The 24,617-nt window shown below is 46.2% G+C and overlaps 1 protein-coding gene across 4 annotated transcripts in view; it reads right to left on the bottom strand.

Moving 5' to 3' along the window:
* The window catches only part of ANKRD17 (ankyrin repeat domain 17), a 52,482-nt gene extending 28,292 nt beyond the window's left edge, over positions 1 to 24,190 (bottom strand). For all 4 annotated transcript variants that reach the window (XM_058023835.1, XM_058023837.1, XM_058023836.1 and 1 more), the window contains exons 1-7: positions 24,126 to 24,190; positions 6,073 to 6,226; positions 5,330 to 5,486; positions 3,895 to 4,042; positions 3,482 to 3,629; positions 2,169 to 2,402; positions 1,151 to 1,245 (exon numbers count right to left, since the gene is read on the bottom strand). In XM_058023835.1, the coding sequence (XP_057879818.1) occupies positions 1,151 to 1,245; positions 2,169 to 2,402; positions 3,482 to 3,629; positions 3,895 to 4,042; positions 5,330 to 5,486; positions 6,073 to 6,226; positions 24,126 to 24,158 (969 nt within the window). In that variant the 5' untranslated portion in view covers positions 24,159 to 24,190. The remainder of the gene's footprint in view (positions 1 to 1,150; positions 1,246 to 2,168; positions 2,403 to 3,481; positions 3,630 to 3,894; positions 4,043 to 5,329; positions 5,487 to 6,072; positions 6,227 to 24,125) is intronic.
* Between the last annotated feature and the right edge of the window lie 427 nt (positions 24,191 to 24,617).

Genomic DNA, 24,617 nt, shown 5'->3' with positions numbered 1-24,617 from the left:
CCACTGTCCAACACCTCCTGTGCATTAAATCAGTATTAACTACTGTCTGAAAAAACTCTCAGGCACAAGTCTTCCCGAATTCACAAGGCTGCAGAAGGGTTTAAACCTGCACTGGCTATGCCACAGACAGACAATTCTGTGAGCACACATTCAAGCTCAAAGCTGTTCCAGAGAAGGAAGCCACTGAAGAGCAGTAACTGTTTCTGCACAAAGAACATGCTGAGATGGAAGTCTTTGCTCTGCTTCATTTCACACTGCAAGGCTTTTAAATACTGCTAGAGAAAGCTGCTCCTTCTCTCGTCAGCAGAGCTGAGGTATGAGACTGAACTATCTGCCAGTTCTGAGCACCAGCATGGAACTGTCTCCCTAAGAACAGCTTCCTGCAGGAATAAGGGAGAAGAATTTTTTTCCTACTGCTCAGTAATTTTTAACAAAAATTAGGTCTTAACATCCTCTGTGGGTCTGATGGAATTTTTTTAGTCTATTAGAAGAGTTAAAAGGGCAGAAGAGAATGACAAGGAAAGGAAGGCTTGATCCATAGCTTCACCACAAAAAACATCCTGATGAGAAGGCAACTGCAACATTAAACAAGGTCATTTTATCATCAACTCCCAGGAACTGGCTGCAAGACCATGGCCAAGGATATTCATGTGGCTGCTCTAGTAAGATTTCAGGGTGAGATAAAGGACAGCTCCAGTTCTGTTTACCTACGTGACTTTCTTTGGAACAACTTTCAAGAAGTGTAATGGTTTCTGTTAATCATTCCCCCATGTGAAACCATTAACTTCTTTCAGCAGACACAACTGGCCGATTTAGAACCATTGCAGTTGTTTCAGGGAAGGGCAGACTAAACAGGGATTCACTGCCCTCCTCTACAGCCACGGGTTCACAGTGTGACATTACACAAGTCTAATAGTGCCATGAAAATCCCAACACATGAGGAATCTAGTTGGAGAGAAGGATAAAAAGAAAATTTAAGAAAATAATTCTCAGTTTAACAATAAAGTTAACTTCCCATGAAGCAGACAAGAGAACCAAAACATCACAGTTAGATTCTGTACCAGAAGGAAACTCAAAGGAACCACTTTCTCCATCTTCAGCAAGAAAACAGAGCCCACAGACCTCACTGCTCGAGCCTTACGTCTCTTACCATGCACGCCTCCATGAGAGCAGTGTGCATCTCATCTGTCTTGTGCTCCTGGTCTGCACCAGCTTCCAGCAGAAACCTCACCATTTCCAGATGGCCTGTGTGGAAAAATAGGTAACAGAAGGAAACTGCTTGAGAAAGTGCATTTCAACACTCATAGTGTTCTAAAGCACATAATGAAGGTCATGGATGTCTGTGATACAACATAAAGAGTCCACTCTAGAAAGGTGTGTTTGTATCTCTGCCATGTACATGCACAGCAGCTTATCGGTGTAGCTGGTAAAAAATATACATGAAAGACTACGACCAACTTCTACACAGGTGCCACACAAGAACCTCGGTTACCAAAATCAAGTACTCCATGATGGCAAATGGCCTTATAAAACATGTCCTAAGTGACTAAAACAGCAGCTGCTGGGCTGTAGGAACAGATTTTGCGTCTTAATTAAACATCTTCATCCCTTTCTGGGGTGCTGCAATTTTTCTGCCTAATGCTTTAAGGGAGGAAAAGGCCTCAGCAAGGACACCTAAAAGGCAAGGTCCTAAACCTTCCATGATTTGCCAGTGCCAGTCCTTTAAAATGAAGTATCTGCTGTATTTAAGCAGAGGTACCTGGTATAAAACAGCTGTAATACAGAAAGTTTAGCTTACTTTTTCTGTAATATAACACATTAGCTCCTTGTCTCTTCATTTGTTTAACAGAGCATCTTCTAAATAATCATACCTAAGACCAAAGTTTTAGATCTTGATACTCAGAGTCTGCACACAGATGATTCTGCACATGGCACAGGCATGCTGTGTGGTATCACAGCCAGGACAAGAGCAGTGTGCACTCACACCCTTTCAATTCCCCACGTGGTGGGCAGCAAGGCTGAAGGAATCCACGCTGGCCCTGAGTGGTATCACAGCCACAACAAGAGCAGCACAGGGTGTGCTCACACCTTTCAATTCCCCTGCCATGGGCAGCAAGGCTGAAGGACTCCTGGCTGTCCCTGACCCCTGTGCCCACCCGGTACGGTACCTTTGTAGCAGGCCAGCGTCAGGGCGCTCTCCTTGAACTCGTTGGAGTGCGTGTTGATGCCCGCCCCGTTCTCCAGCAGCACCCTGGCCACCTCCACGTGCCCGGCGCTGCCCGCCTCCATCAGCGGCGTGTGCCCATTCTCGTTGTGCTCCTCAATGCTGGCGCCCGACTCCAGCAGCACCTTCACCACGTCCACGTAGCCCCCGGCGCAGGCGTACGTCAGGGCTGTGTTGCCTTGGGCCAGAGAGAACAGGGCTTGGGAACACAGCCTGATGGCCTTCCTCACCCAAAACTTCACCTGGTGCTCCATTCCACCCCTTCTAGCTGGATACCTGATGGAACAGGGCTTTTCACACTACAGAAGAACTACGGGGGGGGATCAGCAGTGGCACCAAGCAGCCTGGTGCTGACAGATTGAGTGTCTGACCTCCTTGTGCCTGCACTATGCACCTCTCTTCCCATTTCTAGCCCAGTCACAAAACCCCCAGCCACATTCCTGTTAATCAGCAGAAGCACGTAATGCTGTAAAATGAAAGCTCAAAACCCAGAGTAGAATTAACTGCTGTTTCTAAATCAGGTCCTAAACACCTGCAAGGGACTGGTTCCAAAATGTTCCCAGTCTTTACAAGGAGAGGAAAAAAACTTCGGAAAAAATACAAAAACATGGATCTGCACACAACAGCCAAAGAATCTGCCTCTGTGAAAGACACCTTGAAAAATGTTACAGGTCAAGGCCATATTACCACTGAGAAAACTGCTTCACTGAAAAAAAAAATTAAAAAATAAATAAGGTGTCTTCTGGTAATCCCCCTCTCCCCCTCACTCAGGGTCAGCTCTCCACTCATCAGGTACTGCTGACTACACACAAGCTCTCCACTTCCAGGTTACAAAAACTTACAGGATTTCCCAATCTGGTCACTTCAACACAAATCGCAAGCAAATTACCATGGGAACAGTGGAAGGGGAGGCCCTCTTCTCACTTTTCCCCTTGGGTTTCCTGACCTGCCACCACATAACTTTTCCACGTACACACAAATTTACCAAACTGTGCTTAAAATGTGATAACAAATCCTAGGTACTCAAACACCTTCGAGTTACTAACTGACCTTATCCACCTTTCTATGTCTCCACAATACTTGATCTGCATCCAACCATACTTCAGAGTTCCACTTAGAAAAGGGAATTTAAATGGCAAAACCACAAGGAAGCATTCTGCCTAGCTGGGCTGAGAGCCATGGCTCCCGAACTTCCACACCAAGTTGCCTGCACAGAGCAAATGCCAGCTCTGCAGTGGTTCCCAAGAGCCCCTTTACCTGTGGATGACTGTGCATTCACATCAGCACCGTGAGCTAGCAGCAGCTTGACAATTTTGACGTGCCCGCCGTTGGCAGCAGCCATCAGAGGTGTGATGTCTCCCTTGATTCCCCGGTCCTCCACATTGGCATGCATTGCCAGGAGAACCTGCCAAGAGACACCAATCAGCAACACCGAGGGACAAACCCTGCCCCTGCACTACCAACCCCCACCTTCACCCCAGTGCTGGGTGAGCAATCCTGGCACAAAATAGGCACCCAGAATGTATCAGCAACATTTAGTGTATGTGTGAGACTCATCTGCCATTTCTCACTACCTTAACACCCTCTTCCAGGTGCACAAAATGCTAATAATTGATTTAACATCTCTTTATGTACAACACACAAACGGTACAAACAGCCAGGAAACCAACCTGTGCAAGCTCATAATACCCTGCTGAGCAGGCCAAGCAAAGGAGGCTTTCCCCTTCCTCTGTGTGCTCGTTCACGCTGCGGCCCTCAATGAGCAGCTTCCGCACAGCATTGACGTCTCCTTCGGAACAGGCCTCGGCCAGGCTGCGGCTAACAAGGGGAAAGCATTCAGAGTGGAAAGGGACTCTGCCTCAGCTCCAGTGTGCCATGAGGACACATCAGCAAAAAAGGAAACCACCTAAAAACGTGCCAACTGCTAATTAAAGAAGTGCCAGCTTTACACTTGAGGTTTCCCAGCTAACTTGGCTGAAAATTAAGTTGTGTCCATATCCACTCCTGCTATGAATTTTTAACAGAAGTTTACAAGAGATATAGATGCAGGATAGCCCAGGACCAGAGGACATGGAAATCACCTGCCAATCTTCAGAAAACTTTATTTGTTCAGCACTGTAACTATAAATTAAACTAAAACAAATCACCAACATCAGTGTTCTCCTGTAGAAAACTTAACCACTTCCCTTCTCTCCTGTGCTGAAAATACCAGGGTCTCGTAACCAGACATAATTTTAATACATGGAGAATCAGTTCTGAAATGTGTCTCTTCACTACATGTTGACCTTTTTTTTTAATTTCCAAGCACCTCTGTTTTTATAACAACTTTGGCAACTACCACCATTCCCAAGAAAGAGGTGCAGAGGAGAAGAGGGGATGCAGACAGAACAGAAGCAGACATAACGCAAAATTATACTGCTCTTCGAGCTGTTCCTAGAGCAAGAAATCTTTCTTTGGAGTTATTCTGTATAGAAAGAACAAACTTCTGACTAGCACAGCACCCTTGGTTGTCCCTACTAACAACGCTTCCACTGCACTGAAGCCTTATGGCAGTCTGGAAGGAAACATCCTTCTTCTTTCCCTCCTGAATACCCCAGTGGAAAAAATTGCACATGTGAAGCCACCAAGTCCAGCACAAGAGCAGCAACTCCCTGGCTGATGCGACACTGACTACTATGGAGCTCCAATCCCTAAAGGCTGTTTCCCTTCCTCAACAAAAAAGGCACTCTGAAATTCCCTAAAAGATTTTTTTCATCTGAAATCTTGTTTCATGCTGTCACTGAATGACCCATGTGGGAATTTACAACTCTCTGGAACAGTTCTAAGGCCCATATCATTGAAGAGTTTAGAAATGTTTCTACAGCTGGTCACGATAAACTCCTTGGAGTTTCATTCCGTAATTCTGAGCAGCATGAATTGCTTCACTCCCTACTGCAAGACCTGCCAGTCCACAAATATTTAAGCAGGAGAAGTAAAGGTGATAACTTGGCACCAACTCCACTTGAGTAAGAGTTTCATCATGCCCTCAGTGCAAGCGCTAGAACAAGAAAAACCGCTTCTAGAGGGAGCAAAGGGCTGAGAGGCTCCAGGCCCAGGCTGCCTTACTTGTCCGTCTGTCCTGCGCTGGCCGTGCTCTCGGCTCTCATCCGGGTCAGCGCGGCGGCCGCTTCATCCAAGGCGCAGCTGACGGACGAGGTCAGCCTGCGCAGCACCTCGGGGTCCGCAAACGCCTTCCCATCCGCCGTGGACAGCTTCCCTATGCCTGCCGTGCCCAAGCGCAGCCCGGGGGCACGCGTGCCAGCAAGGAGAGAGCACACAAGGTCAAAGTGAGCCTCTGAGAGCTGTCGGCACCAACGTTCCAAGCACCATCCACTACAGCTTCCAAAACGATGGCTTCAACTATTCACAGCACTCATTCCAAGCTGCATGTGACTGAAACCCTCCAAGCCACGGAAGGAATCAGTTTTCAGCTACTGAAACTACGTAATATAAACAACTATGAAAGCTTTTCATACAGCAACTACTACAAAATAAAACCTATTGAGCCATTCAGGGTTTGACATAATGGCACACGCCAAAGTCAGGCATCAATTTTGACTCAGGCTTTTAAAATGCCGACATTGGAGAAACCTGATTGGAAACATCTTCATGTAAAATTCTGATTTTCCAGACCTTGGAATACTCTAAAATGAACTTGTTTGTCTTCAGTGACACCCCTGCCAAACCCCACCCTGCCGTGCATCTCACAGCTGTATCCTGCTCCCACGGATTAGCCTTACGCAAGCGATTCCAGCAGGGACTCCTGTCAGGGCTTTGGGGTTAAACCCATACGGGACACGGGGACTTACCCGCAGCTTCGAGCAAAGCTTCTAATCTCGCCTGGGTTTCAGGATCTACTGTTCTCAGGTCAGCACCATCAGCAGTACTTGACAGCAGCAATTTAGAAGCTGTTTCCAACATAGGGTTTTCGAGATCATCCTGATCCAAGATAAATGATTCCACCTGAAAAGTAACAGACCTGGATTAAGAATGATAAAACAGACTGAAACCAGAAAAAACCTACAGCTGAAATTATTATTTAAGCATTTTATTTGTAAGTACTTTGTTGGCTTCAGGTATCTCACTTCGGGTCTGATGTCCCCTAATCCATCATCCAAAGAAAAGAACCACACAGACAAGCAACACCTTCCACATAATTATCAATGCCACTGTAAAATTACTTTATGTCACAGCATCTTTTTCAAGAAAACATTTTCTCGAACTTGATCTATAAAATATGCAACTGTTTATCTGCCTTTTTTAGAAAACAGATGCTGAGCTGTCTGAATTCTTCTGAAGACCCTACTTTTCTGTGCTGTCCATCTGTTTTTGCTGTGAAATAGGTAGAAATTTGGAACAAGGTGAGTGCTTTAGAGAAGAAAGCCCTAACACTCATTTGTGTTATCCTGCCTGCTAGAGGACAAGTAGTGCAGAGAAGACACTTCTCTGAGAGGTCCATGAGCTCACTCCACAGCCCGTTAACTAGTCACACAAACAATTATCAAATTAAAAAGACCAAGTTAAACATCCCCCTACAAAGCTCAACAGCTTCCAAAAGTCCCAGTTTCAAAACCCTAATCTCAATCCCAATACAAAATCAGAATCAATTTAAATGCCAGTCTGCCCAACAGAGAAATCACATGTGCCACCCCTACAACAATTAGAAACTGCAGTCACCTCAGGATAAAAGCAGCCACTGTCTGCATCTGTTTCCACATGGAATATACCTCATTGAAACAGAAAATTATTTTATTCTTAAGCTTCATTTGTGTCTCCAAAATTTCAAAGCAGTCCCATGAGCATCACAAGTTCAGATTCCTGCAGATAAATTCCCCAAGAACCCATCCATGTGGGAAGACAAACCAGAAGAGCAAGCAGGTCATCTAAGGACTCCTGGAAGGTCCCTCCAGCCTCCCCCATCCATTCTCTTGTCACAAGCAGGGAGCTCACACCACTTTTGCCTTCTGTCTCCCACTGCACACTTGTGGGACACATTCAGCTTCAACCCAAATTCCCTGTTTGCTAAGGAGGGCAGGCTGAGCACTACTTCCCCATTTTCTTCATTTTACCCCTTCAACACCACCATTGAGAAACAAAGCCTCTGGCCAGCTCTGGGCAACACCCAACCACACATCTCAAGGGCACCTCTAAAGGCTGCCTCTGCTCTTTTGCAGCCACTCGCCCCTCCTCCTGCAAATCTGAGAACATCAAGCTGAAAGGGAGGACTTCCAGCTCCAGACCAAAGTGGCTCTGATGCCAAGAGCAGGACAGTCCAGCAGCACTGCCCATCTGCTCCTCAGCAGTGTTTTCTCCAGCCATACTCACACGGGCTGCTCTCTGCAGTTGGGCAAACTGGTGAAGGCAGCTCCAAGTTTGCCCCCCAGTGCTCAGGAACCCTGCCTTGCCAGGGTCCTCTGCCCAGCACCACTCCCTGCACCTACACTGGTATTTCAGGCCCGCTGTGGTTCATCTGAGGTCTTGCCATGTGTGTTCCTGCTGAGGCAGGCCAGCGGAACCGCTGCGCTGCTCAGGAGCCCAGCGACAGCTCTCACCCCTGGAAAGGCAAACTCCAGAGCTGTGCAAGGATTCCTGGCTCACCCAACAAATGCAAAATCCCAACTGCTCAGACTGACTGAAAAAAATCTCCTCCAAGTGAAATAATGAACAGCTGGTCGTGGTTCCTCCTAACACTATGAAATATTTGCTAAGAAGAAAGTCAAAATAGGAAAACTACTCTCCCCCACACATCTCTCCCCAAAATTAGGTCTTTCACGCAGTTAAAGTTTCAAATGCAAAAATCCTCCCATCTTCCTTCCAGCTAAGAATATGTGCATGGTGTGATTAAATAAACACCCAAGGAGAACAGGGAGAAGCAGAAATCCACCCACAAACACAGCACCGTGAGGGACCAGCAGAAAACATCCTCACAATAAAGTTTAGGGAATGTTTATACTATGTGCTGTCACTGAAAACATTTCAGAACAGAACAAGAAATTAACTAATTGGGAAAACACTTGACACTATTTTTTAATATTAAATACACAGTAAAAATCTTTTCTATTGCAAGGTAGAAGAGATCCACCTTCAACCTGAAGCTTCAGAACTTCTCATCTCCTCTGCAGTTTCAAAACTGTTATTTACCTACAGGGTTTCATTACAGTCTTGTCTTCTCAGTTTTTCTACACAACACCAAGTACCATACAGGGACAGTGATAAAGACATGGTGTACCAAAGCAAGGAACAAAACCCTATTTTGGTAGAAGGGAAAACTCTACTTCTGCTTCTCAGAAAACCCTGCCTTCTCCACAGAAGCTGCAAATGAAGACAAAGCATTTCCATGTACCAGGTCAAGTAAACAGACATTTCCTTTAAAGGGCTTCAGACGTATTTTATTTCCCTTGACTAAAAAAAGTAGAATAGCATACAAATGCTCCACCTTACATATCAGAATATTTCATCTGCATGATCCATCACCACTGCTCCAATCCAACAATACTCTGACATAACTCAATTGTTCAGGGCCCCAGCATCAGGCCTTTTACAAGATTACTCCTACCCTCTCATCCTGCACTAAGAATATCATGTTCTGTCCTGGCCTAGCTTTACTTTGCTCAATTTTTAGTAATATTTGATACTTCTACTATCAAAAAGGTGCCAGAAGAACAAAAGTTCCAGGTTCTGGCTGCTCTTAAATAGGACTCATGTCTGCACACCCTGAAGACAGCCCTGGAAGATGCCAATAAGTTTGTTCTGACTAACAAACACCAAATTCTGAACATGCATTTGAACAAATGCCAGGTTAGGACAGGAAGACAAAGCACACCTGAGTTGCCCTAGCTGGTGTGGCTCTGCCGCCACATAGTGCTGAACCAAACAGAGACAGAATTCAGCTCTTGATCCTAACTCTTGACTTCATCCACCTCTCTCCATCAAGCCACCCACACACAGAACTGCCACCAGCACAGATCCCACTGTGGACCCAAGCCTCCACATCATTTCACACAGATGTAAACTAAGGTCAAAGAATCAACTTCCTCTCAGAGGGTCCCTCACAGTAAGAAGACACAACAAAACCCCAAGTAATGACACACACATAAAAACTCCAAACAAACAAATAACAACTCTCTAGCATTAAGGACTTGAAGAAAAGCTTTGGGTTATTTACTGATTTCAAACTTGCTGCTTTTAAGGCTAAACATGGATTAGCATCTTACTAATTTTACACCAGGCCAGGGAGGGAGGGAGAGGGGAAGGTACATCCCACCTACAAACAACTGTCTCTTCACACAATCTCCTCCTAGGAGGAAGAAACACAGTACCCAACACTAAGCAGCCCCTCTAGAACCACACCATCCACTAAGGCACCAAGCTAGGCAAAGTCCCAAAATGAGTGTACAATGCCTAAATTAACATTGCATGTTTGAACAATAGCAACTCCAGCCTTACTCCCAGCAGAAGGACCTGCCACCAGTTCCATTACCTGAGAGCTTTAAAATGAACTGAGCTCTACCAGAATGAAACCACCTCTTAAACAATCCCTTTAGGAACCAGGCAGAAAACACTTGGTTTCCAGCACCCACCAGCCTCACTGCAAATGCCACAAGCTCCATTTTTCATCCACTGAATCGGTACACGGCTCTGCTCATTTACAGAGCATCTCTAGCATCTGGGTATCACTGAGTTACAGTTTTCCTAAATGACATCTTTGCTGTAAGAACAACCCTGAAGCATTGAGAAAAGGCTGTAAAAAGCAATGTTCTCCTTCCCATCTCAGGTTCCCTGTCTGATTCCAAGAGGCTATTTTGCTGACCCCATTCCCTGCTCCTTCTCCTTCAGCCCATCCTGCATGCACCCAGCGCTGATGTGCTCCTGCCTTCCAGCACTGACTCGGAGCAAGCTGGGTAAATCCTGTGTAAACTACAAAACTCTGTCTAAACTACAAAAGCTGCAATCACCTCTGTTACGTTCCATGTGGAGGCAGAGCAGCAACGAGTGTCCCAAATGGCACAACTGGGCACTCAAGTTCACTAGTCAGCCCAAAGCCTTGCTCAGAAGACCCTGAGTGGCACCTTGGGACAAACACCCAGTGCCATCTCCCTGGAAGCAGCCTTTAGCCATCTGTGAGATGCAGGGTCTGCTGACAGGCTCAGAGCATCAGTGCAGAGCTCCTGAGGCAGCACCAAGGCAGCAGAGCACTGCAGTGAAGGTCTGGCAGCCAGGCTGCACAGCAGCTCTGCACGGCTGGGAAACAGCCAGTCAGGCTCATTAACCTAATAGGATTTACTTTTTAAGCTTCAATGTTTTTAAGCACCACAATATAAAACAGCAGCACCTGAAACTGCATTTGGATAAACCACACCAGCTCAGACAAGTATTAAAAGACAAAAAAATTCCACCTCTCAGGAAAAAAATCTTTTTGCTTATTTTTTGGGGCTGGCCCCTATTTTCCACATACTTCATATCTCAGCTTTTCTGAGTGAGGACTTTTGTCTTCTATTAGGCAAGGAAAAAATTTAGAACTTGCTAAATTCTTACCTTGGCATTTGGACCTTTGGTGTCTGACACCCAGAGGGTACCAAACAAATCCTAAGAGGACCAGAGCAAAGCCCTTCAGGAGAACTTTAAGGACAAGGAACTGCCATTACCAGGCAGCAAACTGCACCCCCTAAGACAAACCTTACCTGACACGCCTTCAGGATCAGTTCTTTGTGAGGCACTTACTGCCAGCTAGCAAGCACTTGAACAGTTGATTTTTCCAAGCTCCAAAACTTTTGGAGAGTAGCAGGTTTTTAAAAACAACAATAAATTTAGCAAGAATTGTCAACTCTGTTTGGTGTTGCAAAGCCACCTTCAGAGCAAAACCACAACTATGACCAGGTCATACTTAGTCCTACTCTGCTGACTTCAGCCTCACTTCTCTGCTTGAAGAGCAAGGAAGTTTCAGATTCTTTCCTTACTCAGCTAAAAATTACTCCCTTCCAGTGAGCAATTTTAATCCTGATTTCCAGGAGGAACTCCTCATGCCTGACCTACACCCACACTGCTTTCCCTGGTGCTCCAGCAACTCCCGTCCAAGATAATCTCAGCTTTCCCTCCAGAACCATTTCAGGTCTCACACTGCACTGAAAAATAATTTATCTATCTATCTATCTACACTTCATACATTACTGAGCATTTCTTGACAGCGTATTTTCCACTGTTCATTTCAGGACTACACTTGAAGTCTGTTTCATGCAGAAATAGCAATGTTCATACTATTACTTTGCAAGGGGAACACACAGAGGAAATAAACCCCCATTCCCAGAGCAAGAACAAAGTCCAGCTCTGACTAATAACAGGCTAGGTTCACTTCGCAAGACACTGCTAGGGCTTTTTCATGCCTTATATCTAACCATTTGATGCACATCAAGGGATTCATGAGGCAGGAGTGAATAAAAACAAAGCAAGGATCATTTGAAATGTGACAAACTGGGCCAAGTATTTCGAGCACCAATTTTTCACTTTGGGATCCAAAACACACTATCTAAATTGGCAACCCAAAACCTCTGCAAATTGCAAGATACAACATCCCATACTACAGCAAGAACTTCATGTTTGCTCTCCCACACCCTGCTACCTTTCAGCCTTCACAATATCACCTCTGATGCTTTCAAAATATGTGAGCCCATCGCAGTGTCAGGACAGCTTACTGGAAAAAATACTCGGATTTGAAACATCAAGACAGAGAAATGAACTTACACGTGGCTCCAAACACAACAGTGAGAATGGATTTTGACTTTCACAAACTAGCTACTGAGGCCAAGTACAGGGTTCTGCCTTTTCACCTACATGTTTTCAGGTAAAACCACCACTTAGAAACACAGGTTTCAAGGCCCTTTGCAGATCTTCGCAACATTAATAATGCATCATAGAAAAAATTCCATCCAAGGCTTTACTGAAGCCAAGGCTCTGGCAGTGCCTGTCATTTCTACGGGTCAAACCCTCAGTACCATCCCATTTGGATGTGTAAGTGATGGTTTTCTGCTCCTTACCCAAGACACCATTTTATTAGATAGAGATCAGCTCCTGGTCACTGCAAGGGAAAGCAGATACGGAAGCCAAGTGCAGCAGATGATCAAGTGCCCACTCCATTTCAGCTCTGCAGATTTTGTGTGTTTTCCTCAGATGTATTTCCTAAGAGGAGCAAGCTGTGTGATTCTCACTTGCCCTACCCTGCTACTACAGCAGCACTGCCAGCACAGACACGTCTGACAGCAGCACCACTTCCCTGCACGGCGAGGACTGCTCCCCCTGATCTGGGGTACACAATCACATCCCTTGTCTTCTCAACGTGCACTGACCCTTCCCAAACCAAAATGCCTCCATCAGCACAAATCCCATGGCTGGCAGATCTGGAACATCTCAACAGTGTCTTCTTTCATTTTATTCCTTTGACTGTACTCTGCATTTCTCTCGCTGCTGCCACAAAAATGGAAAGGGGGAGAGAAGAGGGAGGTGAGAGGAGCAGCCTGCTGCTGAAATGGCATAACACAGTCCCCAGGACTGGCACCAGCCGAGTCTCTGCTGCAGGGACACCTGCATTAGGACTGCAGTGTGCTTCTGATGACGAGACAGGTGCTGAGGTATTCACAGGAAAATTCCCTCCTCTCCTCCGCACGCTGCATTCCCAGCAGCATACACAGCAATAAAGACACAAGGACAGGCATGCTGAAAGCTGGAGCTATGAGAAGGTTGTGAAACTGCAAGGAATAATATTCTTTTTCCATTTCAAACCCTCATTCCAAGCACTTGGCATACTTCCACATGAAGCAAATTCATGCATTAACTGGTATTCAGCTGCAACCGTTCATGCGAGAAAAAATTCATGCCCGTGTAAAAATAGCAACACCTCGTCTCACTATCATTTTAACTTCCCTGCCCAAATTTCACATTTATGTGGGGGAAAAACACACATTTTAGTCTCTGACATGAATAACAAGATATAAACATCACCATAAAAAAAGCCACTGAAACACACACTCATGCCTCTGAAAGCTGAGCTTCAGACAACACTGTTACATCAACAATATAAAGCTGCCACATTTTCAATCCAAGCCCTCAACACAAGTTCGCACCTTCACTCTCCTCCCAGCCCTCCCTCAAACTGAACTTTTGCCAGAAACCCCTTCTTTTGGAGCAGCTTTCAAAGAACTGACCTCAGAAGCAAAGCTTGGACAGTGTATGCATAACTCCTATGTATCACTGGGGATGTGGTGGTCTGCATCAGAGCCACAGACAAACAGCAGCACTTGTAATAAAGGTTCTTCCCATGCCATTGCAGAACCAAAATGGAAACCAATCCCTGCAAAAGACCCAACAGTTGAGGGGTACTAAAGGGACAGCTTGAGCCTATGCAGGCATTTTTAGCCACCCTGAGCAAGTCCCCTCTCAAGTCTTCCTCACTGTCACACCTATTTAGCAGAGACCAAGTAAAGGGATCACATAACCATGAAGAAGATGGTACCACTGAGCTTCCCAGAATCACCCTCATTGCCAAAATCCCCAAATGTCACATCTGAACAACTGCAGCCCCCTAAGACTCTCCCTCAAGTACCTGAGGTAAGCACCACCTAAGCTACTTAGCAAATTACTTACAGGGCCACTCAAACCAGAGCTGCCTCACCACAGCCCTGAAAAGCTTAGATGGGTTACGTCCCCTCTGACTCCCCAGACTGTGCCACAGGCTCAGTAACAAAAGCTACAGAAATAGCATTTTGGAGTTTTCCTGAAGGACAGCTCAAGGACTCTAAATTTCCTTGGACAAGCACATCCTGAGGATCATCACCAGACTTGGAAAGATCCTTAAACATGACACAGCCAGCTCGGACGGAGTCAGCAGCGAGAACTGAACAAGGCAAAGAACATGAGCAGCACAGGACAATGTAGTTCTGCAGGAGGTGCTACATGAAGTTGTTTCAACTTGGTCAATTCAGTAATTACAACCTGGGAAGCACACGAAGCATGACTCTGCTCTGAACAGAAGATTTTAGCCCTCCACCTGAAGCACAGCTCACTGGCAGCAGCAGCAGCATCTGCAGACAACCTGTGCACCGCTGAGAAAGGACAGGAGTCCTGCTGTGCACCGTTACATCCTATTCCTCACTGCCCTACTTTCAAGGGACTAATTATTCTCTTAAGCCTTGTTTAAGGAAGGTGAGCTCCCAAGAAAGAGAAAATCCTCCTCTAACAGTTAATCACGTTCCTTTTCACCAGAGTCACCTTTTGCCTTGACTGTCCAAGGATAGATTTGGCTAATTCTCAATACAAGACACTCCCAAGCATGCCATGAAGCACCTTGTTACACTGACAGATCCACAGGGACTGGCTTGGATCCTTGAAGCATCTTCCTTTAAAATGACACCTAAGGAAAAGGTGAAGACCTAAAAGAAACCCCAAAACCCTCAGCTCTCAAAAACACAAATGCATTGTTTCAATCTTATCTCTACAAGAGTCAAGGTTCAAATCCCAATGATAATAAATTATCTTTATCACTGATTAACTTGAGAGGGCTTTCCACATGTTACTTGCCTGCAGAGCCTTCAAGGAGAAGTACCTTGAGCCCTCTTCTCACAGCTCAATAAGCAGCCATTCCTATGTCACACTCAGACTTTGCTGCACCAGATCTCAACCCTTCACCCATCTTTTGAAAAGGGAGTTTAGCTTTGCACAACTCAAGGTGGAACAACTTCTCACAAATACATTTTCTGGAATATTTCCCCCATTCCATTTGCCCGGCCTCGTGCACGGTGTCCAAGTTTCAGTTCAGAACTGTGCACACCCATCCATTTCCAGCTGAAACAAGTTGTTTTTCTAAGGATTGCAGCTCAGCACAGCTGAACAATGGAAACACAACATCCCAGCTCCTAAGTGGACAAAGCCAGCAGCAACAAAGCTCTGGGCAGACTGAGCTGTGGGGCCTTGCCTTCACCCACATTTCCTACCAGCACAGCTGAAGTATGTCCATGCAGGAGCAGCTCTCTCCCATCTGAGCACATGATCCCTCCTTGCAGTGCAGCCAGCCCTCGGATCAAAGCAGCTCCCCTAGAGCCCATGCCAAGCAAGCTGCTGAACTTAGCAACCATGCAGATCCAGAGGAAAAAGAGGACAGGCATTTACAGGTCATCATGCCAGTCACAGGCAAGACCACCCTCCTACCCCTCCAGCAGAACCATCTATGGCCATCCAAAATCAATTTCCCAAAAGGAAGCCTCTGCACGGAGAGCTCTCCCTGACAAAGCATGCTGCATTTTTAAGGTTAAGAAGAGACAAACCACGGACTCTTCCAGTCTTCAACAATAAATGCTCTAAATTTTTACACTGAATGTGCCAAAAAGCATTTCTCAGCCAGCACAGACCTTCAGCAACCAGCCTAGTCAGCTTGGCTGCATTCCTCCTGCATCCTCAAGTGACTACAGCAGAAGTACAGCACCTACAATTCCCATAAGGAGCTTACTCCTGGTTCCTAACTGTTGTCAGATGTCTTATTTCTGTCTGTTTCCCAATTCTGATCCTAAAGTCAAACTCATTGTCAAAAGAGAGGACAGCTCACATGCTCATTTACACCACAAAGCTTCCAAACAGAAGACAGATCTCCATTCCATGGAAATCTGACAGCAGACAAGCTATCAAGTCAACACTATTTCACTTCAACAGTATCAGAAGGCAAGTCAGTAATCCATGTTTGTCCACATTTCATCCCCACACACAGATATTGAGATAAACAGATTGGTCAGACCACAGGACAAGAGAAACAACGGGAGCAGAAATAAAGGATCTGGTATCTTGTACGATGAAGTTATTCTGATTCCTAATGTCCTCTCCTATGGACTCAAACACTGCATCCTAAAAAGCTCTAAGGAACCCCTTGCCCTCCCCACACCTTCCAAGGTAACAGCTCTGTTTTCTCCTGGGATGAGGCCTCCCTACAGCATTGGCAGAAACCCACCACCAGCACCCAGCAGCACCCACCTGTGAGAACCAATTTACTACTCTAACTGGATTTGGGGTGCACACAAACCCAAGGCTTCAGGGAATTCCCCTTCCCAACCACAAAGCCATTCAGTTACCAGCAAAACTAAGAAAAAACACTTTCACTGCTTCATGGACAAGTAAATTTTATTTTTGTAGTAGCTCTTTGAACATTTTCTCATGCCCAAAAATCACCTGGAGAGCTTTCTCTACAAGAGCTGTCACCCAACACTGTGGTGTCTCAAAGCTTTAACAACCCCTGTACAACATCAAGTTAACATCAAGCAAGAAGCAAACACACACCCACTGTTTTTTAGCCACTGAAAGGATGATATACCAACCCCAGGATAAGAAAATGGCGTTTTGCAGTAGGAGCACAGTGGGTTGATGCAGTGCTGGAAATGAATTGTGCCAAAAAATATTGTCACCCAAGGCACTCACATGCCCTGTCTGTCCCCTCCATGGCAGCAGACTGCCTCCCTGCCTGTGCTCAGGCAAACCAAGATCTACTTGGGAGGAAAAGACATGTCAGTGGCAGACATCCATCTCTCCCAGCACTGCAAGGAAGAAAAGCTGTTCTCCTCCCACTCCAGTCTGCCTGCTTTGCCCACAATGTATAACCCACACTCCCCCCAGAACTGTGTTTCTCCCCCACAAGACAACACTGCGGATTAAAAGCCCTCAAACACAATACTGAAAGCACACCCAGGCAGCATTTCCTCCTCCTTGCTCCTGCAAAAAGAAAATCCTCTCAGAGTCTCAGTTCTGATCACTCCTGCACACCCCCTGCCATGGCCCTTTCAGGCACCAAGTCCACAGTCACCCGTAGGACACACAAATTTATTCAACCATTCACTGTGGCCACTGAGCATAAAGCACAGCGAGCAAGTGGCCTCAACTGCACAGCACCAGTTGGGTTTCAAACAGAAATAGTTTTAAGCTGCCCACATGTTTTCTTACACAAATTTGGCAGGCAATCTTTCCCTTCTGTAAGTGGATTTGGTCGGCTGCTCCTCACAACAGCAAGCAAGTGCTCTGCTGTGAAGGATGAGGCAGCAGAAGGGAAGGAGGACACATGGAGGAGGGACAGGATGAACACACAAACAGCTACTCTGTTCCAGTCCAGCTCAGAATTCCCTTTGGCATGAATGAAACACTGACGTGAGCATGGGCTTCTCACAGCAATACAGCATCTACTGCTGAGCAGATAGATTAAAAAATAAAAAAAAAAAAATGGCAGGAATGCAAGAACAAATTTTTTCATCAAGCAACACATGTAGCTTGGCTTAGTCAGAGCTTTCCTGTGCCATCATCAAAGCAATTAGGAGCACCAGTTCACTGAAAGGACACCCTAGGAGAGGACTATCCCTCTCTTCACAGTCTTAATGCCAAACACAATTCCAAGGTCTGAAAAAGCCAAAGAAATGTGGTTTCTTTGCCCCACAACTCATCTTACTTGACACCAGGCTCCTTATCTCAAGCCATGCTACGCTAGGTAACTGATGGACAGGAGGTGTAGACTCTAATCCACATCAGAAACAAAAAATACAACACAACATGGCAGAAATTATTGCTACCAGAAGTACTGAGATTTCAAATATCTAATCATAAAAAAAGATGTTGCAGACATGTGCATTTTGCTTGCAGCCTCCCCAGAGCTTAAGTGAAACTGTGAAAGCTTCCAGGGTATGAAGGTTTAGCCACCATTTCCCTCACCTTCACTTCCCAAGCCAGGAAACAGCAAAGACACCAGCAAAGCTGCTGCTGCCTGAAACTAACCATCACAGCAGAACCTGGAGATCAAACCCTACCTAAGATTCAGTTTATGGCAAACTACAGAAATCCCTTTTTTCTCCCTGTGCCCATGACTTCCATCAGAACTAGCTTTTATCCTGCCTCCACAAGTTCTGCCGCCCACATCCAATTTAACTATCAGGATTGGGGAGGGGATAGGAGAAACCAGAGGTCCTTAGAGGACATCTACATTTCTTCATGCAATTATCTTGCTGAAATAATTATTGATATTAAAAAGTGCTGATATCCCTCATCATGCAGCATAACCAAGTTCACATTTTAAGTAGAGACATTAATAATGTTAACCAAATATAGTTTGGGAAGATATGACTAGTTAGGTCAAGAGCTTTGAAATTACTTCAAGTTATTCCAGTTTCATTCATCTGTATTTACTCCTGTCCTATAAAGTCAAATGAAGACATGGCTGTGCCACTGTCCCAAACCACCAACCACACTCACACACACAACAAATGAACCCAACAAAGGAGTGAAATGAACCAGCTGAACTGTAATGCAGATTTCCTTCCCTTTTTTGGCATTTACAAGGCAAGTATTTTTTTCAATGAAGGAACCAGTATGGCCTAGTTCACCAATCTTCTCTTACGACGAGAAGTGAAAGGATAAAGTTACAGCAGGAGACAGTTGGATTCAGTATCTGATTAGAATTCCTATTGTTACTGCCTGGGGAACTGAGCACAGAAGGAATTATTTCTAATAATTTCAACTCATTTGGTTAAAATTCTGACAAGCCTGACAGTCCCTGAATTCTTCCTTCAATACAAACTACTGATAGGCATATCTAATAAATGAGTTACAATTTTTTTTGCTCTATTTGGCACACCCAACTGAAAGCTGCAGCATGTTGAAAGGTTTGAACAGTTTCTAACATATGGTGAATGAACAGACTTGTGAAGGTAGTTAAAGCAAGACACAAGTATGACTAAGTCCAAATATATCTATTTTTCCCATCTTATCAAAAAGAGGTTCTATTTTAAAAAAGTAAATCAATGTTTAAGGGCAAAGACAACAAGTTGAAGTGGAGTCTTGGCTTTTCAGTGTTTGCTTCCCATGTTAGATATAAACATCATGTGCCAATTTCCTTGCAATCAACACAATTTTCTCTCTTTAATGCTTCCCATCACATCTGTTCCATGAAGATATTTAATGTTATTTATTCCATATTTACATGGCCATTAAGTGACACAGAACCACTATTTATACCAGCCAGTTCCCTGGATTTCCTTCTTGCAGGATTCTGATGCCAAGGCAGTGCAACAGGTTGTTTGGAGTGTGGGTTTCAGCTTTAGAGCATGTGACTTCCTATCAGTCAACACAGCCAGCAAATTCCAGGGAGGCAAAGATCTGAAGAGATTTCAGTCACATGCAGAAAAAAAGTAACAAGCACCTTGGCCATGGAAACAACCTCTTTAAATATTTGTATGAACATTTAAAGACAGGATTTATGAAGAGGTGGGAAAAACCAGAAAAAATCTAAATAAATCCATCTGTCTGAAATACCCCTCTCAATTCTCTCACTGGTTTTTCATTAAGGACTTCATTTGAAGAGCCTGGGTCCAAAGAGACCTTGGCTGATCAACTGATCCCATCTGCTTGTCAAGTCCTTGGCTAAGACTTCCCAGCTTCTAAGACCCTCACTGGCAGACAACCATGGAATGATACTGATCTTTTAAATAGTTACCCTGTATGAAGTCAGTTACTTACAGGTTTCTCACACAATAATTGCATTTTCATATTACAGTTACTGAAAGAGATACAGCAATAAAGTATAAACAACAAGAACAGCTTCAAATTATACCATTAAGTCTGTAACCTCTCCCTGCAAGTCAAGAAGAAACAGGTTAAGACTCAGAGGAATTCTATCCATGAGATTTTCTGTCCCATTTGGGGCTGGGACTAGATGTGGCCCAGACTCAGCAATGGTGCCTCAATGGAAGGGTTACTACAGCAGGGCTCCAACTTCCTTGGAAATAAGGCATAGAGAGCCTGTCCTGGCAGCCCATGAACAACTGCAACAACTCTGCTGGATTTCCAAATGCACTTCAGAGGGAAACCTTCTGAGTCCCTTCCAACTCAGGAGATTCTATGACTGAACACACCAGGAAATACTGAAGCACACAGCAGCCAACACCAACTTCATATGGGAAATCTCTTTTTAAAGACAAGAAAACAGGTAAAAAGTAAACCAGACAAGATTACTAAGAGAAACTGTGAGAAAGAAAACAAGGAAAGGATTAACCTGTTTAAGAGCTGGAACATGGGAAAGCTACAAATGCCCCAACACTGCAATATAATGCCGATTTTAATCTTCAGACCGAGAGACTACAATGTTTATAAATATTAAAAGACTTGGCCTGGTAAAGAAAAGAAAAATTGCTTTGCAGAGGCCTCCCTGACCTCAGAACGTGCAGTGCAGACACGACTCTGCTGCTGTTTGCTGTCCCTCCCAGCAGCTCCATGGAGCACCTGCGTGCTCAGGCAGGGCAGTCCCTGCTCTGTGTAAATCCTGTGCTCACACCTGAACTGCTCTGCTGTCCTCACTGTGCTTCAGCCACACAATCCCAGGCCTAACACCTGATCCTTTCATATCACTTCACCTCCCACCTGCACCACTGGCAGCCACATACAAAGCAGCATCTTGGGCATTACTAAATTATCCCCATGACTCCAGTATGAAGTCAAATGAAAAAAACCCTTCTGCAGTCAGGAAACACTCCCAATATCACAGTAACAAAGAAAGGTTTTCTCACAGTGATTTTCAGTTTCAGTTCAAAGCAGGTGGAAGATATCCACCTTAAGCTTGAAAGGTGAAGGACACAAAACACTGAGTAAGGACACAGAGCAAGCCCCACGTGTGGGCCTGTGCTAGAGCCCAGCCTGTCTCCCTAAAGCCAAGCACAAATGAGCTTTCAAAGGACCTGAAGGTCAGAGCACATGGCTGCTGCTCTTGAAAGTCTCAAACCAACACAGGGAACATAAATTTACCTCTCCACTGTCATAAGCTTCCTAAGTGCGTTTCTGAGCTGTGAGCCTCACAACACAGACCACACAGTCATCTGTCAGCACTGAACCTGCTGTTCTCCCACCCAAGTCCTGATCTTGACTAATCCAAGCACCAAACCACAACTCCAGGTGTACACCAGACCAAGCTCTGCTGTCATGAGGCACGTGCAAGCCAAAACCTGAAAGCTGAAAGCCACCCAGAAAGCCTTGTGTCAGTGAAGGCCCACACCAACAAACACACATGCTGAGGACACAGGAGCCAAAGCACCGGGTGAGGACTGCAGGGTAACCCCACCTTGGATCCACCTGCATGCCCACACAAAGCCTTCCACGCCACATTCGAGTGACAGGGCTGAGACAATGCCATCCTCAGCTGAGAGCAGCAAAGCCAGCTCCACTAGGGCACCACCTGCACCTTCTTCCCAGGTGGCCTGAGCACAGGGCAGCCAGGACACGGTGGGAAACCCTCTGGTTTCTGGGCTGACAGCCACGGCTGCGGGCAGCTGCGTTCCGTTTGCTGAAGACTTACTTCTGTTTTGGCACTCACAAGTGATCCTGGCCCCAGAGGCAGCCCTTGCAGGAAGGACCTCTAACACCATCTACCTCAGTCTCTGTGGCAACTGAACACAACTAGCACACTACAGCAAACACCTTTTTTCTGGTTTTAAATTATAAGCAGCTTAGAGGGAGAACGTTCTTGAAGATTTTATGAAGAGGCAAGGCCTGATGATCACTCCAAACTGAACCAAATACTAAGCAGCACCAGTTACTTTCAGAACAACAGAGATGACAGATCTGCTGCCCAAGCAAGAGCAGTTCTCTCCATCTCCACACTGCTGCCTTTGAATGAGCACCAGAAACTGCTCCATGGGAGAAAAACAAAAAAGCCCTGAAATGGGAAAATAAGACACTCACTGTAAACACTGTTGGAAGTTACAACAGACACAAGTTTGGAGGGAATTATAAATTGTACTTCAGAACATGGCTTTCAGTGATGTGCCAAGAAACCATCAATAGACTGCACTGGTACCAGAGTACCTGGGAGATTCATCAACTGGCTCAGCCATACCTCACACACACCTAAAGCCAGGCAGGCCATGCCTGACTCCTGAGGGTGTTTTTCACCTGGATCCAGCTGGTGTTGAGAACAGGAAGTGAATGTGTGACAAAACTGTCAAAAAGAAAAGCCACCACATCCCACTGGGAAGCAAGATGTAATTGCTCATTTCACACAAGTCCAAAATTGACAAAATTAACTTCCCAACTGCCCCTCCAAACTGGACTATTGATAAGCACCATGTACCTAATTAATTTGACATCCTACAAAACTGCATACAGCAACTGTGGTTAAAATAAAGAACAAAAAAAAAAGGGAAAAGCTTTCAGTATGCAATGAGGCAAGTGAAGTACTGAAATATTTATTTGATGGCACAAAGCCCAGTTCACAACTGCTCTTCCTACCTCCCCACACAAACCCAGCCACACACACAGATACTGGTGAAAATGTCTTGCTCATACACCTGTGCCAGTTTATTCAGCACAAAGTAACAGCTGAGTTAATATTCTGGATGTAATTATGTGAAACAGTTCCAAAGTCCACACAGAAGGTAACAGCAGTATTCCTATTGATCAAAAATTTTAGGGTAACCTAAGTGTGGCTACCACAGGAAAAAGCCTGCAGGAGAAGCACTGTGGAAGCACTGTTTTGTCAGAATTCTGACAGCAGCTAACAAGGCTGCGGCTTCTCGTTACAATAAAGAACACATGCAAATATTCTGACAAGTCATCTGGCCATGTTTTTGCTTGCAAAACCTGAAAAACCACAGGAACAAGAAAAAGGTATTTCATAAAATGGTTTGGAATATCATCTCACTCCAGCCCCCTGTTGCTCCAGGCCCTGTTCAACCTGGCCTTGCACACTTAGAGGGATCCAGGGGCAGCCACAGCTTCTCTGGGCAACCTGGGCCAGGGAACATTTCCTTGAACTATTACAGCAAATATAACCTGTAATACAGACCTGCTTCACTCTATGACTTCTTGGCTGGCCTCTCCATTTAGCTGAAAGGTTACTTCCAGCCTACCCTCACAGGAAGAGATTATGCCATTTATTTCATAATAAATTACTGCTGCAGAGGGAGATCTACTTCTGTAGAGGAAGCAAGAACAGGCTACATTTACACAACTGGAAATGCAGTAAGAGGAATTATATACTGCAACAAACATGCCTCTCTGCTCTGCTGAGACCCCACCCAGACTCCAGCTCTGGGGTCCCCAGCACAGGAAGGACATGGAGCTGCTGGAGAGACTCCAGAGGAGGCCACCAAGGTGATCACAGGGATGGAGCCTCTTTGCTATGAAGAAAGGCTGAGAGAATTGGGATTGTTCAGCTTGGAAGAAAAACGCTTCAGGGTGACCCAATTGTGGCCTTCCAGCACCTGAAGGGAACTTGCAGGAAAAAGGAGGAAAGACTACTTACAAGAGTGCGCAGTGACAGCACAAGGGGGAATGGCTTTGAATTGACTGAGAGTAGATTTAGGTACCAGGAAGAAATCCTTCCCTGTGAGGGTGCTGAGGCCCTGGCACAGGCTGCCCACAGAAGCTGTGTCTGCCCCTGGATCCCTGGAAGTGCCCAAGGCCAGGCTGGACAGGGCCTGGAGCAGCCTGGGATAGTGGGAGGCGTCCCTGCCTACAGCACAGAGCTGGAATGGGATGATCCTCAGGGTCCCTTCCAACCCAAGCTATTCTGTGATTCCACGATTCTATGAAACGGAAACACTGGCAACAAAGATTAACAGAGAGAGAGAGAGAGAGAGAGAGAGAGAGTTATGGTAGGCAGTGGCTGAAATCCCCGCTAATGTGACCGCAATGTCACCGCCGGGGCTGCGCGTCCCGCACCCCTCCCGCCGGGGGGGCAGCGCCGCTGCCCGGCCCCGTCCGCCCGGGCCCCACCGAGCGCCGCAGCCCCAACGGCCGGGCCCGGGGTGCCGGCCCCGCGGCCCCCCGCCATCCCCGGGCCCCTTTGTTCGCGGCCCGGCCGTACCTCCAGGATGTCCTCCAGCACGTACGCCTCCATCGCGGCCGCCCGCGCCCCGCCTCACCGCGCCGCCGCCATGCCCCGCCGCCCCCTCCCTCACGGCCGGGCCCCCCCCGCCGGCGACACGGGAACAGGAAATGGACCGTTCCACCCCGTGCGCGCCCGGCGCCTACCACCGCGTGCGGGGGGGGCTGCGCGCCGCTCCCCAACGCCCGCGCCGCGGGGACGGACACACCGAGCAATTGAACGGAAAAAAACCGAGCAGAAGCAGCTCGTTTTTATACGTCCCGTGGACCAGTTCACCTCCTTCCCCGCCGCGAACTCGCAGAAGCCTCAGCCCTTGGGTTAGGCAGATCCGTGCCATGCCACATTTGTTTCTGTGCTGTGACCTGGCTTCCCATTAGACCAGACCCTCCCGGAGCTCTTGCAGTGCTGCTCCATGAGCTGCCCGCATCCCTCCCTCCCTCCGGCCAGCAGCAATTGCAGAAACTGGCTGTG

The sequence above is a fragment of the Melospiza georgiana genome, chromosome 5, assembly GCF_028018845.1.
Source record: "Melospiza georgiana isolate bMelGeo1 chromosome 5, bMelGeo1.pri, whole genome shotgun sequence".
Classification (NCBI taxonomy): Eukaryota; Metazoa; Chordata; class Aves; order Passeriformes; family Passerellidae; genus Melospiza; species Melospiza georgiana.
Note: the sequence above shows the minus strand (reverse complement) of the source record. Positions and strands in the feature narration are given on the sequence as shown.